Source organism: Pan troglodytes, chromosome X, assembly GCF_028858775.2.
Source record: "Pan troglodytes isolate AG18354 chromosome X, NHGRI_mPanTro3-v2.0_pri, whole genome shotgun sequence".
Taxonomy (NCBI): Eukaryota; Metazoa; Chordata; class Mammalia; order Primates; family Hominidae; genus Pan; species Pan troglodytes.
Genome location: NC_072421.2, coordinates 152,230,116 through 152,253,572, shown reverse-complemented (window position 1 = coordinate 152,253,572; position 23,457 = coordinate 152,230,116). Strand labels below are relative to the sequence as shown.

The 23,457-nt window shown below is 39.7% G+C and overlaps 1 protein-coding gene across 8 annotated transcripts in view; it reads left to right on the top strand.

The window, feature by feature from the left end:
• Nucleotides 1-20,841, top strand: part of F8 (coagulation factor VIII) — a 189,326-nt gene extending 168,485 nt beyond the window's left edge. For all 8 annotated transcript variants that reach the window (XM_016944624.3, XM_003317789.6, XM_063804695.1 and 5 more), the window contains one exon: nt 18,877-20,841. In XM_016944624.3, coding sequence (XP_016800113.1) covers nt 18,877-19,032 — 156 coding nt within the window. In that variant the 3' untranslated portion in view covers nt 19,033-20,841. The remainder of the gene's footprint in view (nt 1-18,876) is intronic.
• The last annotated feature ends 2,616 nt before the right edge of the window (nt 20,842-23,457 follow it).

Below are 23,457 nucleotides of genomic sequence, written 5' to 3'. Positions count from 1 at the left end.
GCTCAAGTCTGGGAATTGATTGAGAGGCCGTGACTCTGTTTTTATTATTCGGGTTAGACTTTTGTTCACTTGACCTAGAACTTTTCCACTTATGCAGTTCAAGAATTTGGTAGGCATTCTATCTATATCACATCTAGGAACACTATAATCTACTAGCCAACACCATAGGTCTGTGCAAGTCATACTATTCTAACTGCTGCTTTGACTCTGCTGTCCCTTATGGTAACCACACTTACCTTGCCTTTGGCAGTTGAGTGCTGCCCATTGGCCCCTTCCACCCCAGGATCCAATTATTCCCATTGTATTTAGGTTTTCTAATTCAGTGACTGCAGGTCCTGCTGTAAGGTGTCACCTACAGAGAAGAGTGATCACAGAGCCCTTCAAGGATGCTGAGGTTCCCCTCACAAATTTATTTCTCAAAGTAATAGTGAGATCTGTGTCTTCTGAACTCTCCCAGTGTTGGTGAGTAGGTCTTAAATGACAAATTCACTCTAGCATTTCAATCTCCTTTCTTCTACATTAAACCAGGGCAAGTCTGAAATTTCTAGTTTGCTCACTGTGGGCCATCTTTTGGTCTGTGTTTCAGCCAACCAATTAAACTGTTAGAGGCCTTCCTAATTCCCTGAGATGCAACATTAAGTCCAGAATCTCTGCTTAGTGGGCCCATGTCAATAAATTTGGCCTAATCCAACTTTACCTGCCTTCCACCGTTATCTCACATCCTTAGTACCCATTCCTATACATATTCTCTGGATTCCTGCTTGTGTAAATTAGAAAACTCAAGTCATGATTTTGGAGTGTAGTGCACCTTGTCATGGGTCACCTTCATACCTCACCTCGCCTGCTGGGACTTGAGTGTAGTTATAGATCTAATAACAAAGAGGGGTGGTAGGGTGGGTCCTGAAGGGAATCAGCATTATCTTGCATGGCAGTTGCCTCAGGGGAAGCCATTACAGTTTCCTCAGGCAGTGCAGGGTTAATCCACTTAGACTGGAGTGGAGATACTGCCACCACAGGGATGGAGAGAAAACTTTCACTGACAAAGAAGACTCATCAATATTTAGGAGCTCAATGTCCCCAGCTTAATCAGGGTCTTCCACACATACCTAATCCAACTTGTAGTGCCCCATTCTTTCCCAATCACTGCCCTTGCTTTAACAGTAGACACCCTGCAAAGCTGGGAGTTTGGCTTGCTTTGTAATTCAGTTAGTCACAGGATGAGATTTGGCATTTGATTTTCAGCAATCTCAGCTCTGTGGCTACAGTAGATAAGGGTCTCCTTCAGGGCATACATAGAATCTGTCAAGTCATTTATGCAGCTCTTGAGCTGGGAATTCAAATTCCTGAGCTCCTCCTTTTCTTTCATCACTTTTTCCAGCAACATTAGGAGCAACCAACTAATCTCATCATATTCATTAGTTTGACAAATATGTTCATAAGTGTCAATATACATAGTCACCAAGACCCTTGCTTCTTAAAAGTAGTTGATTAGGAGTATCCAATGGAGATATTTTGCATATACATATTTTTTGAGATGGCGTCTCGCTCTGTCACCCAGGCCGGAGTGCAGTGGCATGATCTCAGCTCACTGCAACCTCCATCTCCCAGGTTCAAGCGATTATCATGCCTCAGCCTCCCGAGTAGTTGGGATTACAGGCACCTGCCTAATTTTTGTGTTTTTAGTAGAGACAGGGTTTCATCATGTTGGCCAGGCTGGTCTCGAACTCCTGACCTCAGGTGATCCATCCACCTCGGCCTCCCAAAGTGCTGGGATTACAGGTGTGAGCCACCGCGCCCAGCCTGGCCTACATATTTCTATTGCCAGATCATGCCATGGACAATTTTTACTACTGAAAATAGTCATTAGTGTCTTTAAATTTCATCAGGTTACAGAACCAATTCCAGAAATCCAATAACAAATTTATAAAATTTATCCTTAAAATTCTGTTCCTTTAGAATCACTCTTGGTGTGAAAATCTGTATTAGTCATGGTTCCCAAAGAAACAAAACCAGAACCAAGAGGAGATACATACACACACACACACACACACACACACACACACACACACACAAGGAATTAGCTCATGTGATTATGGAGTCTGCCAAGTCTCAAGATCTGCAGGGTGAGTTGGCAGCCTAGAGACCCAAGAGAGCTGATTCGTAGTTCCAGTTCAAAGACCGGCAGGCTACAGACCCAGAAAGAGTTAAAATGTTTTAGTTTGAGCCCAAAGGCAGGAAAAAAACTGAAGTCCCAGTTTAAAGGTAGTCAAATAGAAGGAACTGTCTCTTACTAAGAGGACAGTAAGCCTTTTTGTTATATTTAGGCCTTCAACTGATTGGATAAGTTCTATCCACACTGGGGAGAACAATCTGCTTTACTTAGTCTACCAATTCAAATGTTAATCTCACCAAAAAACACTCTCACAGACACACATAAAATAAAGTTTAATCAAATATGTGGGCACCCCATGGCCCAGTCAAGTTGACACATAAAATTAACCACCATAATGAGGTATCTAGAGCAGGCAAATTCATAAAGACAGAAAGTAGAAAAGAGGTTACCAGGGTCTTGGAATGGGGAAGAAATGGAGAGTTATTTTTAATGAGTACAGAGTTTCTGTTTGGGGTGATGAAAAAGTTCTGGAAATGGTTAGTGGTAATGGGTGCACAATATTGTGAGTATACTTAATACCACTAAATTGTACACTTAAAAATGATTAAAATGGTAAATTTTATGTATATTGTACAACAATAAAAAAGGCTATATCACTGACAATACATTGTTGTATTTAGCAAAGAAAGGGGAATCTCCAGCCTCCCCATCAACAAAAACCCCCACAAACTTCTATTTTAAAATAATGAGCTGAAATCATAGCGGAGAGAGGTGAATAATGAGCAAATATAAAAAGGAAGACCTTTCCTCAGACAGAATGCCCATATTAATGTTGTTACTGGAAGACTAAGCCTTGAGCAAAATGCAAGGAGAACTCAGTGTGAGAATTCTGCATTGTCATGAATCCCAGAAGGAAGCTAGAGAAGTTGCAGATAAATATTATCCTCTGGCACCTGGAAGAACCATTCTCAACCTACTCTAGAAAAAAAGCACCTCCAGTTTAGGCCTCCAGGATTCCTAAATATTAAAATTATAAGATCACAGACATAGATCAGCAAACATGCAAGACAACAAGACAACTTGAGTACAAGTGAACAGAAACAATCAATGCAGATTTAAAACTTGAAGAACACCAGATATTGACATTATCGGATACATAATATGAAATAATTATGTATAAAATCTTTAAAGTAATAACATATGGAAACATGAAAATAAAAGACAAATTATCCAACATTATTAGGCAGTTGAAAAAAACCATTGCAGGTTACAAAGTCAACATGCAAAAATCAATTGTATTTTTATACACTAACAATTACAAATATGAAAAGGAAAACAGAAAAGTCTATTTACAATAGCATCAAAGATAATACAATATTTAGGAATAAATTTAACCAAGGAGGTGCAAGTCTTGTCCACTGAAAACAAAAAAACCCAGTTGAAAGAAACTAAAGAACTGTCTGGTCTGAAGACAGCAAATATGGAAAATTAGCAACTAGAAAAAAATTAAAAATTAAAAATTAAAAGAGAAATTAAATAACTAAATAAATGAAAAGGCATCCTGGATTTATGGATTTGAAGACATAATATTCTTAAGATAAGAATATTACCACAAACCATTTGCAGATTCAAAGCAAGCATTCTGGGTTTTTTTGTTTGTTTGTTTTTTGATTTGAGACGGAGTCTCACTCTGTCGCTCAGGCTGCAGTGTGGTGGTGCAATCTCCACTCACCATAACCTCTGCTTCCTGGGCTCAAGCGATTCTCCGGCCTCAAATCATTCTCTATCAGAATCCCAAAGACATTTTTTTTTTGAGGAATAGAAAAATCTATCCTAAAATTCAGATGGAATTTCAAGGGACCCTGAATAGCCAAAACAATCTTGAAAAAGAACAACGTTGGAGGAGTCATACTTCCCAATTTCAGAACTTACTACAAAGCTACAAGAATCAAAACAGGGCAGTACTTACATAAATATAGACACATAGATCAATGGAATAGAATTGAGAGTCCAGAAATAAGCCTATACATCTATGGTCAATTGATTTTCAATAAAAGTGCCAAGACCATTTTGTGGGAAAAGAATAGTCTCTTCAACAAATGGTGCTGGGACAATTGGATATCCACATGCAAAAGAATGAAGTTGGATCTTTACCATATACAAAATTTAACTCAAGGCTGGATGTGGTGGCTCACATCTGTAATCCCAGCACTTTGGGAGGCTGAGGCTGGTGAATCACTTGAGCTCAGGAGTTTGAGACCAGCCTGGGCAACACAGTGAGACTCTGTATCTACAAAACAAGAAAAAAAAATTAGCTGGCATGATGGTACACACCTGTAGTCCCAGCTACTAGGGAGGCTGGGATAGGAGGATCACTTGAGCCCAGGAGGTGGAGGCTGCAGTGAGCCATGATCGCACCACTGCACTCCAGCCTGGGTGTCAGAGCAAGACCCTGTCTGTAAAAAATCATTTAACTAAAAATGTATCAAAAAACTAAATATAAAAGCTAAAACCATAAAACTGTAAGAAAAAACAAAGAGGTAAATTGTTATGATACTGGATTTGGCAATGGTTTCTTAGATGTGACACCACAATCACAAGCAACAACTATATAAAAATATATATAGTAGACATCTTTAAAGTTAAAAGCTTTTGTACATCAAAGAACACTATCAAGAAAGTAAAAAGATGATCTACAGTATAGGAGAAAAAAATTGCAAATCATATATCTGATAAAGGGCCTAGTATCCCAGAATATAAAAAGAACTCTTACAACTCAACAACAGAAAGACAACCAAATTTTAAAATGGGTAAAGGACTTCAATGGAACTTCTCCAAAGAAGATATACAAGGATCCAACAAACTCATGAAAAGATAGACAACATCATTAGTTATTAGGGAAATGCAAATCAAAACCACAATGAGATAGCATTTCAAACCTGCTAGGATGGCTAAATTTAAAAAAAAACAAAAACAAAATGTCAAGCGGGAAAATAACAAGTGTTAGCAAGAATATAAAGAAATTGGAACCTTCCTTGATGATGAGAATGTGAAATAGGGCAGCCACTGTAGAAAATATTTTGGCAGTTCCTCAGTAAGGAAAACATAGAATTAACATAGACCCAGCAATTCTACTCCTGGGTGTGGACCCAAAAGAATTAAAAACAGGCACTCTAACAAAAACTAATATACAAATGCATATAGAAGTACTATTCATAATAGCAAACAGGTGAAAACAACTCAAATGTTCATCAAGTGATGAACAGATAAACAAAATGTGGTCTATCCATATATGGACTATTATTTATTCATAAAAAATCAAAGTACTGATCCATGCTAAAACATGGATGCTCCTTGAAAGCATTATGCTAAGTGAAAGCAGCCAGGCACAAAAGGCCACATTCCACTTATATGAAATACCCAGAATAGCAAATCCATAGAGACAGAAAACAGATTAGTGGTTGCCAGAAGCTGGCAGAAGGAGTGAATGTGGAGTGGCTTCTTAATAAGTATTGAATCTCCTTTTGGGGTTATAGAAATGTTCTGGAACTAGATAGTGGTGATGGCTATATAACATTGTGAATGTACTAAATGGCACTGAACTTCACACTTTAAAATTGTTAAAATGGTAAATTTTATGTTTGCGAATTTTGCAATAGATAAGTCAGAAGACATGTACATTACCATAATGAGTAACAAACTGACAGCTGATTTCTAAATAATAGCAAATATCAGAAAATAATGAATGATGTCTTCACAATGCTAAAATAAACAATGTGAACCCCTCTCTCAAAAAGAAAACCTAATGAAAATATCTTTTATGCGTTAAAGCAAAAGAGGAAATTAGGACACAGACAGGCACAGAGGGACGACCACATGAAGATATAGAAAGAGGACAGACATCTACAAGCCAACGAGAGAGGCCTTACAAGAAACCAACCCTTAGCCAGGTGTGGTAGTGTGCACTTGTAGTTCTTGTTACAAGGGTGCAGTGAGCTAGGGTTGTGCCACTGCACTCCAGCCTGGGAAACAGAACAAGACCCTGCCTCTAAAAAAAAAAATAAAGAGAAGGAGAAGAAGAAGAAAAGGAAAAGAAAAAAAAAAAAAAGAACCAAGCCTGCTGGCCAGGCGTGGTAACTCATGCCTGTAATCCCAGCACTTTGGAAGGCTGAGGCAGGAAGATCATCTGAGGTCAGAAGTTCAAGACCAGCCTGCCCAACATGGTGAAACCCCCTCTACTAAAAATGCAAAAATTAGCTGGACATGCTGGCGTGTGCTTGTAATCCCAGCTACTCGGGAGGCTGAGGCACAAGAATTGCTTGAGCCCAGGAGGCAGAAGTTGCAGTGAGCCCAGATTGTGCCATCACATTCCAGCCTGGACTACAGAGGGAGACTCCATCTCAAAAAACAAACAGACAAAAAAAAAAAAATACACACACACACACACACACACACAAAACAAGCCTGCCTACCCCTTGATCTTGGACTTGTAGCCTCCAGAACTGTGAGAAAATAAATTTCTATTGTTTAATCCAGGTGTGCGTGTGAGAATTTAGAACATATGACAACAGCAAAAAAGTCAGCATGTGGATAAATAGAATAAAGGATTCTAAAATCCATGTATTATCTAGGAGGTAAAGATGTTAATATTAAACCTTCATAATTTGATTAATGTTGTAGTTTATAGGATAGCCAGTAAGTAATAGAAATACACACAATGTAAGACTCCCAAAATGGTAGAAGAAAAAATATGAAAGGATAAAATATACTCAACAAACCTAAATGAAAGCAAGCAAAGAGAGATAAAGAAACATAAAACAGATAGGAAAAATAGCAAGATAAGATGGTATATTTAAATTGAAATATAACAGTAATCATATGTAATATGAATGGACCAAATATTTCAGTTAAAAGACAAAGATTGTCAGATTGATAAAAAAGCAAAAGTAGCTGGGCGTGATGGCTCACACCTGTAGTCCCAGCTACTTAGGATGCTGATGTGGGAGGATCACTTGAGCCCAGGAGGTTCAGCCTGGACAAGATAGTGAGACTTGTCTCTTAAAAAAAAAAAAAAAAAAAAGCAAAAGTAAATTGTGTGCATTTTATGAGTCATATCTAAAACATTAGATACAGAAAAGTAGCAAGACAAAAATGAGAAAAGAAATTATGCAAATATCTAAAAGATATCGATTACAGCTCTATTGATAGCAGAAAAATAGACTTTAAAGCAAGAAAATATTGCTGGAGATTAAGAATGTGATTTCATGGCTGGACACGGTGGCTCACACCTGTAATCCCAGCACTTTGGGAGGCCGAGGCGGGTGGATCATGAGGTCAGGAAATTGAGACCATCCTGGCTAACATGGTGAAACCCCGTCTCTACTAAAAAAAAATACAAAAATTAGCCGGATGTGGTGGCGGACACCTGTAGTCCCAGTTACTCAGGAGGGTGAGGCAGGAGAATGGCGTGAACTCGGGAGGCTAGATTTTAACACATCTCTCGTCAATTGATGGAACAATGTATAGAAATAGAACAATTAACATGATTCACAAGTTTGATCTTATAGACATATTTAGAAAATAGCACCTTGAAATTGCAAAATTACAAGGGCAGTTCCAACATGGCCGAATAGGAACAGCTCCAGTCTACAGCTCCCAGCGTGAATGACAGGTGATTTCTGCATTTCCAACTAAGGTACCAGGTTAATCTCACTGTGGCTTGTCGGACAGTAGGTGCAGGACAGTGGGTGCAGCCCACCGAGCGTGAGCCGAAGCAGGGTAAGGTATCACCTCACCTGGGAAGCACAAGGGGTCAGGGAATTCCCTTTCCTAGCCAAGGGAAGCTGTGACAGATGGCACCTGGAAAATCAGGTCACTCCCACCCTAATACTGCACTTTTCCAATGGTCTTAGCAAACGGCACACCAGGAGATTATATCCTGCACCTGGCTCAGAGGGTCCCACACCCACGGAGCCTCGCTCATTGCTAGCACAGCAGTCTGAGATCAAACTGCAAGGTGGCTGCAAGGCAGGGAGAGGGGCACCCGCCATTGCTGAGGCTTGAGTAGGTAAACAAAGCGGCCAGGAAGCTCGAACTTGGTGGAGCCCACCGCAGCTCAAGGAGGCCTGCCTGCCTCTGTACGCTCCACCTCTGGTGGCAGGGCACAGACAAACAAAAAGACAGCAGTAACCTCTGCAGACTTAAATGTCCCTGTCTGACAGCTTTGAAGAGAGTAGTGGTTCTCCCAGCACAGAGTTTGTGATCTGAGAATGGACAGACTGCCTCCTCAAGTGGGTCCCTGACCCCCGAGTAGCCTAACTGGGAGGCACGCCCCAGTAGGGGCAGACTGACACCTCACACAGCTGGGTACCCCTCTGAGACCAAGCTTCCAGAGGAACGATCAGGCAGCAACATTTGCTGTTCAGCAATATTCGCTCTTCTGCAGCCTCTGCTGCTGATACCCAGGCAAACAGGGTCTGGAGCGGACCTCCAGCAAACTCCAACAGACCTGCAGCTGAGGGTCCTGTCTGTTAGAAGGAAAACTAACAAACAGAAAGGACATCCACACCAAAACCCCATCTGTACGTCACCATCATCAAAGACCAAAGGTAGATAAAACCACAAAGATGGGGAAAAAACAGAGCAGAAAAGCTGAAAATTCTAAAAATCAGAGTACCTCTCCTACTCCAAAGGAACGCAGCTCCTCGCCAGCAACGGAACAAAGCTGGACAGAAAATGACTTTGACGAGTTGAGAGAAGAAGGCTTCAGACGATCAAACTTCTCTGAGCTAAAGGAGGAAGTTCGAACCCATCACAAAGAAGCTAAAAACCTTGAAAAAAAGGTTAGATGAATGGCTAACTAGAATAACCAGTATAGAGAAGTCCTTAAATGACCTGATGGAGCTGAAAACCATGGCCCGAGAACTATGTGACGAATGCACAAACTTTAGTAGCCGATGCGATCAACTGGAAGAAAGGGTATCAGTGATTGAAGATCAAATGAATGAAATTAAGCGAGAAGAGAAGTTTAGAGAAAAAAGAATAAAAAGAAACGAACAAAGCCTCCAAGAAATATGGGACTATGTGAAAAGACCAAATCTATGTCTGATTAGTGTACCTGAAAGTGACAGGGAGAATGGAACCAAGTTGGAAAACACTCTGCAGGATATTATCCAGGAGAACTTCCCCAACCTAGCAAGGAAGGCCAACATTCAAATTCAGGAAATACAGAGAACGCCACAAAGATACTCCTCGAGAAGAGCAACTCCAAGACACATAATTGTCAGATTCACCAAAGTTGAAATGAAGGAAAAAATGTTAAGGGCAGCCAGACAGAAAGTTCGGGTTACCCGCAAAGGGAAGCCCATCAGACTAACAGCTGATCTCTTGGCAGAAACTCTACAAGCCAGAAGAGAGTGGGAGCCAATATTCAACATTCTTAAAGAAAAGAATTTTCAACCCAGAATTTCATATCCAGCCAAACTAAGCTTCATAAGTGAAGAAGAAATAAAATCCTTTACAGACAAGCAAATGCTGAGAGATTTTGTCACCACCAGGCTTGCCCTACAAGAGCTCCTGAAGGAAGCACTAAACATAGAAAGGAACAACCGGTACCAGCCACTGCAAAAACATGCCAAATTGTAAAGACCATCGATGCTAGGAAGAAACTGCATCAACTAACGAGCAAAATAACCAGCTAACATCATAATGACAGGATCAAATTCACACATAACAATATTAACCTTAAACATAAATGGGCTAACTGCTCCAATTAAAAGACACAGACTGGCACATTGGATAAAGAGTCAAGACCCATCAGTGTCCTGTATTCAGGAGACCCATCTCACATGCAGAGACTCACATAGGCTCGAAATAAAGGGATGGAGGAAGATCTACCAAGCAAATGGAAAACAAAAAAAGAAAAGCAGGGGTTGCAATCCTAGTCTCTGATAAAACAGACTTTAAACCAACAAAGATCAAAAGAGACAAAGAAGGCCATTACATAATGGTAAAGGGATCAATTCAACAAGAAGAGCTAACTATCCAAAATATATATGCACCCAATACAGGAGTACCCAGATTCATAAAGCAAGTCCTTAGAGACCTACAAAGAGACTTAGACTCCCACACAATAATAATGGGAGACTTTAACACCCCACTGTCAACATTAGACAGTTCAACGAGACAGAAAGTTAACAAGGATATCCAGGAATTGAACTCGGCTCTGCACCAAGCAGACCTAATAGACATCTACAGAACTCTCCACCCCAGATCAACAGAATATACATTATTCTCAGCACCACGTCGCACTTATTCCAAAATCGACCACATAGTTGGAAGTAAAGCACTCCTCAGCAAATGTAAAAGAACAGAAATTATAACAAACTGTCTCTCAGGCCACAGTGCAATCAAACTAGAACTCAGGATTAAGAAACTCATTCAAAACCGCTCAACTACATGGAAACTGAACAACCTGCTCCTGACTGACTACTGGGTACATAGCGAAATGAAGGCAGAAATAAAGATGTTCTTTGAAACCAATGAGAACAAAGACACAATATACCAGAATCTCTGGGACACATTTAAAGCAGTGTGTAGAGGGAAATTTATAGCACTAAGTGCCCACAGGAGAAAGCAGGAAAGATCAAAAATTGACACCCTAACATCACAATTTAAAGAACTAGAGAAGCAAGAGCAAACACATTCAAAAGCTGGCAGAAGGCAAGAAATAACTAAGATCAGAGCAGAACTGAAGGAAATAGAGACACAAAAAACCCTTTAAAAAAATCAATGAATCCAGGAACTGGTTTTTTGAAAAGATCAACAAAATTGATAGACCACTAGCAAGACTAATAAAGAAGAAAAGAGAGAAGAATCAAATAGACACAATAAAAAATGATAAAGGGGATATCACCACCAATCCCACAGAAATACAAACTACCATCAGAGAATACTATAAACACCTCTATGTAAACAAACTAGAAAATCTAGAAGAAATGGATACATTCCTGGACACATACACCCTCCCAAAACTAAACCAGGAAGAAGTTGAATCCCTGAATAGACCAATAACAGGCTCTGAAATTGAGGCAATAATTAATAGCTTACCAACCAAAAAAAGTCCAGGACCAGACGGATTCACACTCAAATTCTACCAGAAGTACAAGGAGGAGCTGGTACCATTCCTTCTGAAACTATTCCAATCAATAGAAAAAGATGGAATCTTCCCTAACTCATTTTATGAGGCCAGCATCATCCTGATACCAAAGCCTGGCAGAGAAACAACAAAAAAAGAGAATTTTAGACCAATATCCCTGATGAACATTGGTGCAAAAATCCTCAATAAAATACTGGCAAACCGAATCCAGCAGCACATCAAAAAGCTTATCCACCATGATCAAGTGGGCTTCATCTCTGGGATGCAAGGCTGGTTCAACATACGAAAATCAATAAACGTAATCCAGCATATAAACAGAACCAAAGACAAAAACCACATGATTATCTCAATAGATGCAGAAAAGGCCTTTGACAAAATTCAACAACCCTTCATGCTAAAAACTCTCAATAAATTAGGTATTGATGGGACGTATCTCAAAATAATAAGAGCTATTTATGACAAACCCACAGCCAATATCATACTGAATGGGCAAAAACTGGAAGCATTCCCTTTGAAAACTGGCACAAGACAGGGATGCCCTCTCTCACCACTCCTATTCAACATAGTGTTGGAAGTTCTGGCCAGGGCAATCAGTCAGGAGAAGGAAAAAAAGGGTATTCAATTAGGAAAAGAGGAAGTCAAATTGTCCCTGTTTGCAGATGACATGATTGTATATCTAGAAAACCCCATCGTCTCAGCCCAAAATCTCCTTATGCTGATAAGCAACTTCAGCAAAGTCTCAGGATACGAAATCAATGTGCAAAAATCACAAGCATTCTTATACACCAATAACAGACAAACAGAGAGCCAAATCATGAGTGAACTCCCATTCACAATTGCTTCAAAGAGAATAAAATACCTAGGAATCCAACTTGCAAGGGATGTGAAGGACCTCTTCAAGGAGAACTACAAACCACTGCTCAATGAAACAAAAGGGGATACAAACAAATGGAAGAACATTCCATGCTCATGAGTAGGAAGAATCAATATTGTGAAAATGGCCATACTGCCCAAGGTATTTTATAGATTCAATGCCATCCCCATCATGCTACCAATGACTTTCTTTACAGAATTCTAAAAAACTATTTTAAAGTTCATTTGGAACCAAAAAAGAGCCCGCATTGCCAAGTCAATCCTAAGCCAAAAGAACAAACCTGGAGGCATCACGCTACCTGACTTCAAACTATACTACACGGCTACAGTAACCAAAACAGCATGGTACTGGTACCAAAACAGAGATATAGACCAGTGGAACAGAACAGAGCCCTCAGAAGTAATACCACACATCTATAACCATCTGATCTTTGACAAACCTGACAAAAACAAGAAATGGGGAAAGGATTCCCTATTTAATAAATGGTGCTGGGAAAACTGGCTAGCCATATGTAGAAAGCTGAAACTGGATCCCTTCCTTACACCTTATACAAAAATTAATTCAAGATGGATTAAAGACTTAAATGTTAGACCTAAAACCATAAAAACCCTAGAAGAAAACCTAGGCAATACCATTCAGGACATAGGCATGGGCAAGAACTTCATGTCTAAAACACCAAAAGCAAGGGCAACAAAAGCCAAAATTGACAAATGGGATCTAATGAAACTAAAGAGCTTCTGCACAGCAAAAGAAACTACCATCACAGTGAACAGGCGAGCTACAAATTGGGAGAAAATGTTTGCAATCTATTCATCTGACAAAGGGCTAATATCCAGAATCTACAAAGAACTCAAACAAACTTACAAGAAAAAAAGACCCTATCAAAAAGTGGGTGAAGGATATAAACAGACACTTCTCAAAAGAAGACATTTATGCAGCCAACAGATATATGAAAAAATGCTCATCATCACTGGCCATCAGAGAAATGCAAATCAAAACCACAGTGAGATACCATCTCACACCAGTTAGAATGGCGATCATTAAAAAGTCAGGAAACAACAGGTGCTGGAGAGGATGTGGAGAAATAGGAACGCTTTTACACTGTTGGTGGGACTGTAAACTAGTTCAACCATTGTGGAAGACAGTGTGGCGATTCCTCAAGGATCTAGAACTAGAAATACCATTTGACCCAGCAATCCCATTACTGGGTGTATACCCAGAGGATTATAAATCATGCTGCTATAAAGACACATGCACACGTATGTTTATTGTGGCACTATTCACAATAGCAAAGACTTGGAACCAACCCAAATGTCCATCAATGATAGACTAGATTAAGAAAATGTGGCACATATACACCATGGAATACTATGCAGCCATAAAAAGGATGATTTCATGTCCTTTGTAGGGACATGGATGAAGCTGGAAACCATCATTCTCAAAAACTATCACAAGGACAAAAAACCAAACACCGCATGTTCTCACTCATAGGTGGGAATTGAACAATGAGAACACTTGGACACAGGTAGGGGAACATCACACACCGGGGCCTGTCATGGGGTGGGTGGACGGGGGAGGGATAGCATTAGGAGATATACCTAATGTAAATGACGAGTTAATGGGTGCAGCACACCAACATGGCACATGTATACATATGTAACAAACCTGCACGTTGTGCACATGTACCCTATAACTTACAGTATAATAAAAAAAAAGAAATTGCAAAATTACACATTCTTTGTAAGCACACAAAGGAAACATGTTAGAATTTTCCATTTTAAGCTACAAATAAGCTACAAATAAAGTAGTCTCAAATTTCAGATAATATAAAACATGTTTTCTGGTCACAATACAATTAAAGTTGATATAAATAAGAAAGATAACTATAAAATCTTTCTATGTTAGAATCAAGAACTATACTTTTAAACCCGTGTGTCAAATAAGAAATCATAAATTAGAAAATATTTTAAACTGAATGATAACAAGGCATGACATATTAAAATGTGGGAATCAGCTAAAGCAATATTTAGAAAGAAATGTATAGCATTAAAAACATATATTGGAAGAGAAGAAAGCCTGACAATTAATGAGCTAAGGTATGTCTCAAGAAGCTAGTGAAACAGCAAAATAAACCAAAAGGAAGTAGAAGCAAGGAAATAATAAAGATATGAAGTAAATGAAGTAAAAAAGAAACATACAATAGAGAGAATAAAGAAAACCAAAAGTTGGTTCCTTGAAAATTGACAAACTTCTGGCAAGAGCAATCAAGATGAAAAGAAGGCACAAATAATATCAGAAACTTTAAAAAACTGGACATCAATAAAGATCCCACAAAAATTTCTGCCAATATAAAAATATAAAAAATGAGGATACTTATTAATATTAAATGTTCTTTCTTGTTGTATTTACCAGGGATTAATCCATTTTACCTAATTTTCCAAACTTAGTGTTAAAAGGTTATTAATTTAAAAAATCCAGATCCAGATGGCTACACTAACTATATTCTACCAATTTTTCAAAGGAGAAATAATATTAACCTTGCAAAAATTGTTTCAGAAAATGGAAAAAGATGGAATGTTATTCAATTCTCTTATGATAATAGCATAACGTTGACAACCAAACCCAACAAGAACAATATTAGAAAGGAAGATAATAGGCCCATTTTATTCATAAACATAAATCCCAAACAAAATATTAGCAATATGGATCCAAATTGGATTTATGCTAGGAATGCAAGTTTGGCTTATACATTAGAAAACTGATATAATTTATCACAGTGACAGACTGAAGGATTATACATATTGGCTGTCCTAAGCAGTGCAATAAGATGAGAAAAAGAAGGAAAATATGTAAGGATTGAATATGATGAAACAAACTCATTGTATGTGGAAGATATGATGGCATAGATAGAAAATCCAAAGGAATTTATATATAAATTATTAGAATTTTTAAAATTTTTCAAGCTTGCTGAAAACAAAATAAATACCAAAATTAATTGTATTTCTGTATACCTGAAACAGTTGGAAAAATAGTTTTAAATAGCATTTAAAAATTCCAAGCAGGAGTTGCACATTCCTGTCAGATAATGGCAGCTGCCTAAATCTCTCCACAGTCTTCAAAAACCATACATACACATACACACACAATTTTAAATTATGACTAAAACCGCCCATAACCCATCTATAGAATAACCAGAAGACAAAAAGTACTATAAGTTTATATTTACAAGTAGAAAATAAATATATAAATCTAGCCAACCTTGCTCCAGAGAGAAACCCTGTCTCAAAAAAAAAAAAAAAAGAAGAAAGCAAATGTTGGAAATTAACTGTCCTATAAAAGCAAAAGTGAATTACTAAATCACAAGACCCTCAAACCTCTTTGGTCACATCTATTAAATAAATTACACTTCCATTTATCAACAGTAGAGGGTACTCCTGGCTAAGAAACCTAGTAAGCCACCCAGCCCTCATGTCTGCCTGCATAAATCACCTCTTATTGCTGAAACAAGAAAATGTAAGGAATTTCTAAATGAACAGAAAATAGCATATGAAGCAGATGGTATTAATGTTCTTGAGTTTTTATTCCCTCTTTCCTTGAAAACCTCATCAACTTTAGGCATGGCTGTACGGCTCATCTTGATCAATAGAATGTGATTGGACATGACATATATACCACTTCCAAATAGAAGCTTTAAATGTGATTTTGTGTTTGACACACTCTTTTGTGCCTCTGCTCCAGGCTCCAGACTTTAAGCCTCTAGAACGATAAGTGAATAAATTTCTTTTGTTTTAAAGGCACCAAGTGTGTGGTGAATTTGTTACAGTAGCCCTAGAAATCTAATACTAACAAAAAGAATGTTAGAGTTGAATTAGAAGTGTCAGTGAGAACTTAGGAATTTAAAAAATCATATTCTTAGCACTGTTTACTGAAGGAATCTAGAAGTAATTACACTGCAGTAATAACGAGCCCATCCCATGCCCAAATCTTGGTCTCTAACTACCATTTTCCAGTCAAAAGAATCTGAGCTCCCTAGAGAAATGACTTTTTCAAGGCTGGATCAAGGAAACCGCCAGGCAATCTTAGATGATCTTGGTGATCTTGATGTGCCAGAAGATTAATGGGATCATGTGAAGGGCTTCCTGTTGGCCAGATTTGAGACAATTTGAGCATCAAAAGGAATAATGAGGGTAATGGATCATAACTGGAAAATCAGTTTGCAACCATCAATGTACTTACTATTGAATACTTGTAAAGAACTTTAAGGGTTGCTAATACCATTGGATAAAAGCTTGTTGTGAAACAGAATATTTGCATGGTCTCAAGTCTCACTCCACAGATTGTTAGGAAAGGGGAAGGGTTACCTTTATAAATATAGAGATTAGGTGGACATCTTAACCAAGTGATCAAACTTAGCATCATCAATAATGGGACAATCTGGCATCGCATGCCCCCTGATTTAATGCAGTAAGGATTAAGTCTAACAAAAGATGTACAAAGCCTCCAAATACAGCGTAAACGTTTGTAAAATAATCTCAGAACAGGGACCTTAATGTTTCTCAAAAATTTTTCCAAATACAGAACTTTATTTCTATAGATGTTTATGGTATATTTGCCATGCTATATACATTATGCTATATATTCTATGTGCTGAAGATACAACAATGACCAAGGTCTTTGCCCTTGTGGAACTGACATTTGGTGGCGAAGACAGAGGAAACAGTCAATAAGCATGTAAAGAGATAAAGGAAAAGATACTGAATGCTACAAAGGAAACAAATAAGTTGAGATTTAGAACAAAAAAGAGTCCTATTTTACATGAGGAATAATGAGGAAGACCTTTCTAAAGAGGTAGCTCAGCACTTTGGGAGGCCGAGGCGGGTGGATCACGAGGTCAGGAGATCAAGACCATCCTGGCTAACACAGTGAAACCCCATCTCTACTAAAAATACAAAAAATGAGCCGGGCATGGTGGCGGGCGCCTGTAGTCCCAGCTACTGGGGAGGCTGAGGCAGGAGAATGGCGTGAACCCGGGAGGCGGAGCTTGCAGTGAGCCGAGATGGTGCCACTGCACTCCAGCCTGGGCGACAGAGCGAGACTCCGTCTCAAAAAAAAAAAAAAAATTGAGGCAGAATTTCGCTATGTTGCCTAGGCTTGTCTCAAACTCCTGGGCTCAAGCAATCCTCCTGCCTCAGCCTGCTGAGTAGCTGGGACTCCAGGGGCATGCCACTATGCTTAGTTTAAGAGGTGGTATTTAAACTGAGACCCGAAGGGTAAAAAACATGGATAAAAGAAGAAACAGAAGGGGTAAGAGCCTTCCAAGCAGAGGGAATCACATATACAAAGGCTCTCATGTTAAATAAAACAAGAGTTGACATTGTTGAGAAACTGAAAGATCAGCTCATCTGCGATGCAGTAAAATAGGAGGAATGCTGTGGGAGAACAGATCAGAGACTTGGGCAGGGGCTATATTAGGCAGAACTTGGAGACCAGAGTAAGGGGGCCAAGGTGGGAACAGACCGATTAAATTGGCATCTCTTGGGGGGGGTGGGGGGGTGGGGAGCTAGCCCATGCATCATTTTTTAAAAGCTCCAAAGGCGATTCCAATAAGCAGCCAGGGTTGGGAACCTAGGGGGAAAATGTAGCTAGATGAGTGAAGATGGCCCAAACGTCTTTTGTTCTGATAGCTAAACTCTCTGTAGGATCACAGTGTTACTTCACAGTGCATTTGCCAGGAAAAGTCTCTTCCCATTTGGAATCCGAAGTAAAACTGACACCACACTTGAAGATGCCAGGATTGTTAGAGGAAAATGTCACCCAATAGCTCCAGGAAGCAGGAGCCCTATTGTTGCTGTTTAACCACTTCTTTCCCATTTTGGTGGCAAGTTGCCTCCTTTTACACAAAGTGCCTCAGGAGATCCTAAAGATATCATGGTGTCTGTCTGTCCTTGCAAGAGCATGCATTATGGTAGGACATTGCCTTCATTCTGTTCCTTTTTCTCCAAGACTCTTGCTTATTCTCACCATTTGGCTGGACTTTCTACTGTAGGATTACCTCGGAATCCACACAAACCCCACAGGGTTTTAGGGTTGCCTTGAATTACACGTTTTGAACATTCAGATCTTCATTTTCCCAAACATCCACCCAGTTATAGGTGACCTTTGCTCCAAAGTCCTGGAGTAGCAAGATGCCTTGAGTCTTAGACTCTTCCCACTTCTTTCTCTCTTCTGCATCCCGTCCTGCCAAGGTTGCCCAGCCACACTAAATTGCATGCCTTGCTGTGTTGCATTCGTTATCATTCTAAAGTTGTCACCAACATGTGCGAAACCAGTTTATCTAATAACGATAGCTACCATTTTCTGAGCTCTTGCCATGTACTCCTCTTGCCACAGCAAATGCATTGACAAGGGAGTCTGCTGGCCAAAGCCTGACTCTCATCTCCAGATGGTCCAACACAGGTGCTGTGTGTGACCCAGGACAAAGCACTTAATGTCACTGAGGTTTGGGAAGTGGGTGAGAACACTGTAGATATAAGGCCTAGCTAGAGTGAAGGCCTCCAAAGCAGGGTGCTCTTAATTCTAGATGTCCCAGATGCGTAGGACGGAGTCATCTAGTCATCTTCCAGGGTTTAATCCTGGACTACTGGAAACAACTAGAAGTGAGAAAAGCGTCTGTGCTTTGCAGTGACCATTGTCCTGTCAGACAACCAATAAATGCTATCTTTCCTCTTTCAGGTTTTTCAGGGAAATCAAGACTCCTTCACACCTGTGGTGAACTCTCTAGACCCACCGTTACTGACTCGCTACCTTCGAATTCACCCCCAGAGTTGGGTGCACCAGATTGCCCTGAGGATGGAGGTTCTGGGCTGCGAGGCACAGGACCTCTACTGAGGGTGGCCACTGCAGCACCTGCCACTGCCGTCACCCCTCCCTCCTCAGCTCCAGGGCAGTGTCCCTCCCTGGGTTGCCTTCTACCTTTGTGCTAAATCCTAGCAGACACTGCCTTGAAGCCTCCTGAATTAACTATCATCAGTCCTGCATTTCTTTGGTGGGGGGCCAGGAGGGTGCATCCAATTTAACTTAACTCTTACCTATTTTCTGCAGCTGCTCCCAGATTACTCCTTCCTTCCAATATAACTAGGCAAAAAGAAGTGAGGAGAAACCTGCATGAAAGCATTCTTCCCTGAAAAGTTAGGCCTCTCAGAGTCACCACTTCCTCTGTTGTAGAAAAACTATGTGATGAAAGTTTGAAAAAGATATTTATGATGTTAACATTTCAGGTTAAGCCTCATACATTTAAAATAAAACTCTCAGTTGTTTATTATCCTGGTCAAGCATGGAACAAAACATGTTTCAGGATCAGATCAATACAATCTTGGAGTCAAAAGGCAAATCATTTGGACAATCTGCAAAATGGAGAGAATACAATAACTACTACAGCAAAGTCTGTTTCTGCTTCCTTACACATAGATATAATTATGTTATTTAGTCATTATGAGGGGCACATTCTTATCTTCAAAACTAGCATTCTTAAACTGAGAATTATAGATGGGGTTCAAGAATCCCTAAGTCCCCCGAAATTATATAAGGCATTCTGTATAAATGCAAATGTGCATTTTTCTGACGAGTGTCCATAGATATAAAGCCATTTGGTCTTAATTCTGACCAATAAAAAAATAAGTCAGGAGGATGCAATTGTTGAAAGCTTTGAAATAAAATAACAATGTCTTCTTGAAATTTGTGATGGCCAAGAAAGAAAATGATGATGACATTAGGCTTCTAAAGGACATACATTTAATATTTCTGTGGAAATATGAGGAAAATCCATGGTTATCTGAGATAGGAGATACAAACTTTGTAATTCTATTAATGCACTCAGTTTACTCTCTCCCTCTACTAATTTCCTGCTGAAAATAACACAACAAAAATGTAACAGGGGAAATTATATACCGTGACTGAAAACTAGAGTCCTACTTACATAGTTGAAATATCAAGGAGGTCAGAAGAAAATTGGACTGGTGAAAACAGAAAAAACACTCCAGTCTGCCATATCACCACACAATAGGATCCCCCATCTTGCCCTCCACCCCCATAAGATTGTGAAGGGTTTACTGCTCCTTCCATCTGCCTGACCCCTTCACTATGACTACACAGAATCTCCTGATAGTAAAGGGGGCTGGAGGCAAGGATAAGTTATAGAGCAGTTGGAGGAAGCATCCAAAGATTGCAACCCAGGGCAATTTGAAAACAGGAGATCCTAATATGAAAGAAAAATGGATCCCAATCTGAGAAAAGGCAAAAGAATGGCTACTTTTTTCTATGCTGGAGTATTTTCTAATAATCCTGCTTGCCCCTTATCTGACCTCTTTGGAAACTATAACATAGCTGTCACAGTATAGTCACAATCCACAAATGATGCAGGTGCAAATGGTTTATAGCCCTGTGAAGTTCTTAAAGTTTAGAGGCTAACTTACAGAAATGAATAAGTTGTTTTGTTTTATAGCCCGGTAGAGGAGTTAACCCCAAAGGTGATATGGTTTTATTTCCTGTTATGTTTAACTTGATAATCTTATTTTGGCATTCTTTTCCCATTGACTATATACATCTCTATTTCTCAAATGTTCATGGAACTAGCTCTTTTATTTTCCTGCTGGTTTCTTCAGTAATGAGTTAAATAAAACATTGACACATACAAACAAATGCCTTTGAGAATTGTGTTTTTACACTGGAAATAAAAATGTGAACACTGATTTTTAAAACAAATAGGGGCACTGAATAGCAAGATGGACACTCTAGAAAACCAAATTAGTGAGTTAGAAAACCAGATTAAATTGAACTCAGAGTAAAAATGATATAATTCATGAGAGTCTGAATAAAATAAATCAGAAATGGAGCCTCAATCCAGGAGAACAGCTTATATGGAGAGAGAGAGACTGAGAGAGAAATGGGAGTTTCTGTTCAATGGGCATAAAGTTTCAGCTATGCTGCTGGGCACAGTGGCTCATGCCTGTAATCCCAGCACTTTGGGAGGCCAAGGCGGGCGGATCACCTGAGGTCAGGAGTTCAAGACCAGCCTAGCCAACATGGCGAAATCCTGTCGCTAATAAAAATATAAAAATTAGTTGGGCATGGTGGCACATGCCTGTAGTCCCAGCTACTTGGGAGGTTGAGGCACAAGAATCTCTTGAACCCGGGAGGTGGGTGGAGGTTGCAGTGAGCCAAGATCGTGCCATTGCATTCCATCAGCCTGGGCAACAGAGTGAGACTCCATCTCAAAAAAAAAAAAAAGTTTCAGTTATGCAAGATGAATTAAGTTCTACAGATCTAATGTACAACATTGTGCATATAGCTAACGATACCATACTGGGCACTTAAAAATTTGTTAAGAGAGCAGATACCACGTTGTGTTCTTACTACAGTTTTACAACAATGCAAAAATGCATTGTAAACACTATGTGCAAATAGAATAGCAAAGAATGTATACAGTGCCCATGAGCATAACATTCCAGTGGACCCACAATGCATCAGAGTTCAGTGAGACTCAAAGGGAGAAGAATGTTGACAAAGTCAGTGGGGAGGAGAAAATGAGTGTGATGAAATAGGCGGTCTCATTAAACTTCCCTTACAAAACACAAGATCAAAGATAAAATTATTAAGAATTTCAAGACAGTGACATCAGAGCAAACGAAACATAGGGCCCCTCAGGGTGTGGGGCCCTGTAGACCTGCATAGATCAAACTCCCATGAAGCCAATCCTGAGTCCCAGGCAAGCTGGGACTTTTGGTCATCCTAGCAATAGTCATGTGAGTGCACCATCTTGGAAGTAGATCCTCCAGTACAGTCAAGCTTTCAGATGACTGCAGTCCCAGCAGATACATGACTCCAATCTCATCAGAGACCCAAGCCACAACCACTCAGCTAAGCCACTCCAAAACTAACCTACAGAAACTATAAGGTAATAAATGTTTTCTTCACAGTTGCTAAGTTGGAGGTAATTTTTCATTCAGCTAAAGTTAACTTATATGACAGCCATATTCTTTTTACAATGGAAAAGTCAGACAGGCATACAATGCTCATTTTCAGCTTATTCACATTGTCACTATTTTGTGGGGTTACCTGGTGGGCACAGGACAGTGACCAAGTTTGCAGGTCCTCCAGCTCCTGCTGGATCTTTTAGCTTCTCCAAATCCTAGAAAAGTTGTGTGTTTAGCTCTTTCAGAAAACACCTGACCTTCTCGTGCATGTTACTCCACCATCGAAGTTAGAAGCTTGGAGATAACATGAGACTGATGCAGGTTTTAGTCCATTTCATGGGCTCTTCTCTTTTCAGGCTTCCAGTGTATACTTGCTTTCTCCACTTCACCTCACCTTTCCTTCCACAGAAAGGTCAGGGTATGGAGCTCATATGAGGGTTTAGAGGAATTTGGGTCAAGGGCCAGGGCCAGCTTCCTCCAGTGTTTCAGGTCACAACCTAGATACACCTTTATCAGCGCCTGGGAATGTTCAAGGTCCTAATTTTCATTCAGGCCTGCTGGCTGGGTCACAGAATGATCAAGCCACTCCATGATTTTCTAGCACGACACAGCAAGAAACTGGGGGAGACTGGAGGACTCTACAAAAACTTTCATTTTATGTATTTCCTGGTAGCTCTGTTTTCTGATAGAACCCTAACTGAGATACCATTTTTGCCAGTTCTTCTATGGATAAGTATTATTTTTTTAATTTTTTTAATATTTTATTTTTTGTAGAGACAGTATCCTGCTATGTTGCCTCGACTTGATTTGCATTTTTTTTTTTTTACTTTAAGTTCTGGGATACATGTGCAGAACATGCATGTTTGTTACATAGGTATACATGTGCCATGGTGGTTGGGTGCACCCATCAACCCATCATCTAGGTTTTAAGCCCCTCATGTCCCCCAGGCTGGAGTGCAGTGGCATGATCATAGCTCACTGCAGCCTCAATCTCCCAGGCTCAAGCCAGGCTACTGCCTCAGCCTCCCGAGTAGCTGGGACTACAGGCATGCACCACCACACCCAGCTAATTTTTAAATTTTTTGTAGAGACAGGATCTCGCTATGTTGCTCAGGCTGGTCTCGAACTCCTGGGCTCAAGCTATCCTCCTGTCTCAGCCTCCCAAAGTGCTGGGATGACAGGCATCAGCCACTGTGCCTAGCCAGAACTATTTCTTTTTAATTAGTTTGTAAGAGTTCTTTGTACGTTAACAATCTTAATTGAATGTCTGTCGTATATGCTGTGAAATTACTTAATTTGTCATTAACCTTTTATCTTTTTTAAACAATGTTTTGCTATATGA